At 49.3% G+C, this 5,457-nt stretch overlaps 1 protein-coding gene across 1 annotated transcript in view; it reads left to right on the top strand.

Annotated features, from left to right (window-relative positions):
- The window catches only part of AHNAK2 (AHNAK nucleoprotein 2), a gene marked incomplete at its 3' end in the record, with an annotated part of 17,236 nt that extends 11,857 nt beyond the window's left edge, over positions 1 to 5,379 (top strand). Inside the window, exons 4-5 of the mRNA XM_015406970.1 lie at positions 1,014 to 4,808; positions 4,903 to 5,379. Of these exons, the coding sequence (XP_015262456.1) occupies positions 1,014 to 4,808; positions 4,903 to 5,379 (4,272 nt within the window). The remainder of the gene's footprint in view (positions 1 to 1,013; positions 4,809 to 4,902) is intronic.
- Positions 5,380 to 5,457: the final 78 nt, after the last annotated feature.

A 5,457-nucleotide genomic window follows, 5' to 3' on the forward strand; every position in this document is an offset into this window, starting at 1 on the left:
ACAGGAACGGAGTTCCGGCTGGCTCCCAAGTTGGCCACACCCAGCAGGAACTCATTAGTATAATAGGCCACATCCAACAGCAGAAACTCATTAGGATTGGCTATATTAGGGGTGTGTGGCCTAACATGCAAAGGAGTTCCTGCTACAAAAAAAGCCCTGGGTTTTGACAACAAACAAGATAAACAGAATAAGAAGCAAAAGGTGGGTGTGGCTGGATCACCACACTTCTAGCAACATGGGAATGCAGCTTAATATGCTAATGAGCGGTGCAGTCAGGGGTGTGGCCTAATATGCTAATGAGTTTCTGCTTCTGAGTGTGGCCTATTATGCTAATGAGTTCCTGCTGGACTTTTTCTACAAAAAAATCCTGCCAGGTGCCATCAGGAGGTCCAGCAGTGGGGCTAGGATACCAGAAGCCCTCCCACTGTTGCCCCCCCAAGCACCCAGAATACAGAGCATCCCTTGCCCCATTTGCCATTTCACACAGTAAAATTCAGTTGTAAAGTGCATTGGAAGTGAACTGGAGGTGCACTATTCAGCATGTGTGGAAGTGCTACTAGTCTTCTAGAAACAGTGGCTCAAAAAAATGGAGTGATTCTGCCTCTTCGTTCCAAATGAAGCTGAGAATAATTCTTTTGTAGACGGAATGATAATAAAGTAATCGAATGTAATTTAAAGGCATCTGTAAGCAAGATCCCTGTGTCTGGATCATCATTGAATAGAAACCCGAAACACATTAAAAAAGAGGTGCGGGAAATAATCGTTTCACTTAATCAACCCAAAACGAGAAGTGTGTGTGTAATTCAAAGGCTAAAGCCACTTCCACAAGTAGCAACCTTGACCACCTTTCTATCCCTTTATATTTCTGCCTTACAACTTAGAGTAGATACTAGAAGCCTTGCACATAGGGTCCTGGGGGGAAAGACAGTTGCGGAGAAAGCATTATGAATCGCAGCATGTGATACTGTATAAACATTTCCTGGAGCTGATATTAAAACTTCTCTCTCTTCCAGGGAAAGGAAACATTGGAAGTATCCGAAAAGACTACCACAGAAGAAGACAAAGCCAATTTGATTGTAAAACAAAGAGTGGGAAGACAAAAACGACCAAAGAAGGACAGACTCTCCTGGCCGAAATTCCAATCAATCAAAGGGAAAAAGATGCTGGGACAAAGACGATCTCGTAGCACATCAGATGCATATGAGCCTGCTATTCCAGATGTCTCCCCAACAAGCACCGACACTGAATTCCCACCAGAAGAAATGCATGCTAAGGTTAAAAAAGGAAGCCAAAGGAAATTAAAATTCCCGAGCATTGGATTCAAGATATACAGAAGTAAGCAAGAAACAGAAGAGAAGTCTAAATTGGAAGAAAAAGTATTCACAGAGTATCAATATGGTACCACAGAGGACCCCTCAGAGATCATAACAGTAGACGATTCCACCTCTTGGGCACAGGATAACAAGACAAAAGAACACTATGAGGCAAAAAAAGATACCACAACACCAGAACAGGAACTGACTTCTCACACAAAAAAGTGCCCCGAAGTTGAAATCACTATTAAAAAACCAAAGGAGAAGAAACAGAAATCAAGAGGAACAACGAAACCAGAGTCTACGATTGTAACATCGCAGATACCACCTTCTGCAATAGAAATAAAAGATTCACCGACAAAGCAGCCGTCATTTCCAAAGATTCGAAAAAAGAAACACAGGGGATCTATGGAAAAAATACAAAGCAAAACAACAGGGGATTATGAGCAAAGAGAAATGCAAATAGATGTTAAGGATGGCGCAACAGGATTAACGTATCAAGTGAAACAAGAGGTTAAAATCACACCACCACCTCATGAAGCTAATATCACAACAGGGTTGGTCTCAGATCTCAGGGCCCCAGACCTTCAGATTGACGTACCATCCACTGAGATGACTCTTCATGGCAGTGAGGCAAAACTAGAAGGTGGAGATATAAAGATCAAAATGCATAAGTTCCAGATGCCAAAGTTTGGCATTTCCCTCCCCAAAGGGAAAGCCGCTGTTGAGGGAGAAATCACCATACCTTCCATAGAGACGGAAGTTCCCAAAACAGAACTCAAAGGCGAGGTGACAGTGCGATCCGTCGAGATGGGCATGAAGACATCAGGACCACACATTGAAGGCCCAAGCATGGAAGTGGAGGTCGGTGGAAAGGACAAAATGAAAATGCCAGATGTTAAGATGCCCAAAATAAAGGGGCCCCAGGTGGGTGTCACCCTGCCAAAGGTCGAGAGAGACAGGTCCCTTCCCAAAGTTGAAGTCGAAGTGCCAGAAGGTGAAGTATCTGTCAAGATGCCAGAAGCGGAAGGCAGCATCGAGGGAGGTGGGATGAAGATGTACATGCCAAAATTCAAGATGCCCAGCATGGGCTTCTCCAAACCAGAAGTCAAAGGCCCCAAAGTTGATGTTGACCTCAGTGCACCCAAGCCTGACGTCACCCTTCCATCCACTGACCTCAGCATCTCCAAACCTGAATTAAAAACGGGAGAGCTTGCAGCCGACATCAGCATCTCTGGCCCTGAGGTGAAGTTCCCGACAGGACAGGCCTCCTTGGAGCTCAAGGCCGTAGACTTCCAACTGGAGGCACCCTCGGTTGACATAGGCGTGGAGGGCACTGAGGGCAAGCTTGAGGGCATGGACAGGAAGTTCAAAATGCCTAAATTCCAGATGCCAAAATTTGGCATTTCCCTTCCAAAAGGCAAAGCCGCTGTCGATGGGGATATCACTGTACCTTCCGTAGACGTGCAGATCCCCAAAGCAGAACTGAAAGGCGAAGTAACGGTGCCATCCGTCGAGACGGGCATAAAGGTAACGCGACCCCACATTGAAGACTCGAGTGTGGAAGTGGAGGTCGGTGAGATGGGCAAAATGAAAATGCCAGATGTCAAGATGCCGAGTGTGAAGAGGCCCAAAATAAAGGGCCCCCAGGTGGGCGTCACCCTATCGAAAGTCGAGGGAGACGTGTCCCTTGCTAAAGCTGAAGCCGAACTCCCAGAAGGAGAAGTCTCTGTCAAAGTGCCCGAAGCAGAAGGCAGAATTGAGGGAGGTGGGATGAAGTTACACATGCCAAAATTCAAGATGCCCAGCATGGGCTTTTCCAAACCAGACGTCAAAGGCCCCAAAGTTGATGTGGATCTCAGCGTACCCAAGCCTGAAGTCAGCCTTCCATCCACTGACCTCAGCATCTCCAAACCTGAATTGAGAACAGGAGAGCTTGCGGCTGACATCAGCGTCTCCGGACCTGAGGTGAATATCCCTGCTGGCCAGGCCTCCTTGGAATTCAGGGCCCCAGACTTCCACCTGGAGGCACCATCGGCTGAGATACCTGTGAAGAGCGGTGAGGCCATGCTTCACGGTGTGGATGGGAAGTTCAAAATGCCTAAGTTCCAGATGCCCACGTTTGGCATTTCCCTTCCCAAAGGGACAGCCACTGTCGACGGGGATATCACCGTACCTTCTATAGACGTGCAGATCCCCAAAGCAGAACTGAAAGGCGAAGTGACAGTGCCATCCATCGAGACAGGCATAAAAGTAACCAGACCCCACATTGAAGGCCCGAGTGTGAAGGTGGAGGTCGGTGAGACGGGCAAAATTAAAATGCCAGATGTCCAGATGCCGAGTGTCAAGATGCCCAAAATAAGGGGGCCCCAGGTGGGTGTCACCATGCCGAGAGTCGAGGGAGATGTATCCCTTCCCAAACTTGAAGCCGAACTACCAGAAGGAGAAGTCTCTGTCAAGGTGCCCGAAGCAGAAGGCAGCATTGAGGGAGGTGGGATGAAGTTACACATGCCAAAATTCAAGATGCCCAGCATGGGATTCTCCAAACCAGAAGTCAAAGGCCCCAAAGTCGACGTGGACCTCAGCGCACCCAAGGTTGATGTCACCCCTCCATCCGCTGACCTCAGCATCTCCAAACCTGAATTGAAAACAGGAGAGCTTGTAGCCGGCATCAGCGTCTCAGGACCTGAAGTGAAGATCCCAACAGGCCAGGCCTCCTTGGAGCTCAAGGCCCCAGGCTTCCAATTGGACGCACCCTCGGTTGACATAGGTGTGGAGGGCACTGAGGGCAAGCTTGAGGGTGTGGATGGGAAGTTCAGAATGCCTAAGTTCCAGATGCCCAAGTTTGGCATTTCCCTTCCAATAGGCAAAGCCGCTGTCGAGGGGGATATCACCGTACCTTCTGTAGAGGCGGAGGTCCCCAAAACAGAACTGGAAGGTGAAGTGACAGTGCCATCCGTCAAGACGAGCATAAAGGTATCAGGTCCCCACATTGAAGGCCCGAGTGTGGAAGTGGAGGTCGGTGAGAAGGGCAAAATGAAAATGCCAGATGTCAAGATGCCGAGTGTCAAGATGCCCAAAATAAAGGGGCCCCAGGTGGGTGTCACCCTATCTAAAGTCGAGGGAGACATCTCCCTTCCCAAACTTGAAGCTGAACTGCCAGAAGGAGAAGTCTCTGTCAAAGTGCCCGAAGCAGAAGGCAGAATTGAGGGAGGTGGGATGAAGATGCACATGCCAAAATTCAAGATGCCCAGCATGGGCTTCTCCAAACCAGAAGTCAAAGGCCCCAAAGTCGACGTGGATCTCAGCGTACCCAAGCCTGAAGTCAGCCTTCCATCCACTGACCTCAGCATCTCCAAACCTGAATTGAAAACGGGAGAGCTTGCGGCCGACATCAGCGTCTCAGCACCTGAGGTGAAGATCCCTGCAGGCCAGGCCTCCTTGGAACTCAAGGCCCCAGACTTCCAACTGGAGGCACCATCAGCTGAGATACCTGTAAAGAGTGGCGAGGCCATGCTTCACGGTGTGGATGGGAAGTTCAAAATGCCTAAGTTCCAGATGCCCACGTTTGGCATTTCCCTTCCCAAAGGAACAGCCACTGTCGACGGGGATATCACCGTACCTCATAGATGTGCAGATCCCCAAAGCAGAACTGAAAGGCAAAGTGACAGTGCCATCTGTCGAGACGGGCATAAAAGTACCCAGACCCCACATTGAAGGCCCGAACATAGCAGTGGAAGTCACGGAGAAGGGAAAAATGGAAATGCCTGATGTCAAGATGCCCAAAATAAAGGCCCCCCGAGTAGGAATCACCCTCTCGAAAGTCGAGGGAGAATTGTCCCTTCCCAAAGTTGAAGCCGAACTGCCAGAAGGAGAAGTCTCACACAAGGTGCCCGAAGCGGAAGGCAGAATCGAGGGAGGCGGGATGAAGATGCACATGCCAAAATTCAAGATGCCCAGCATGGGATTCTCCAAACCAGAAGTCAAAGGCCCCAAAGTCGACGTGGACCTCAGCGCACCCAAGGTTGATGTCACCCCCACTGACCTCAGCATCTCAGCACCTGAGGTGAAGATCCCAACAAGCAAGGCCTCCTTGGAGCTCAGGGCCCCAGCCATCCAACTGGAGGCACCATCGGCTGACATA

Source organism: Gekko japonicus, unplaced genomic scaffold, assembly GCF_001447785.1.
Source record: "Gekko japonicus isolate JY-2015 unplaced genomic scaffold, Gekko_japonicus_V1.1 scaffold1600, whole genome shotgun sequence".
Classification (NCBI taxonomy): Eukaryota; Metazoa; Chordata; class Lepidosauria; order Squamata; family Gekkonidae; genus Gekko; species Gekko japonicus.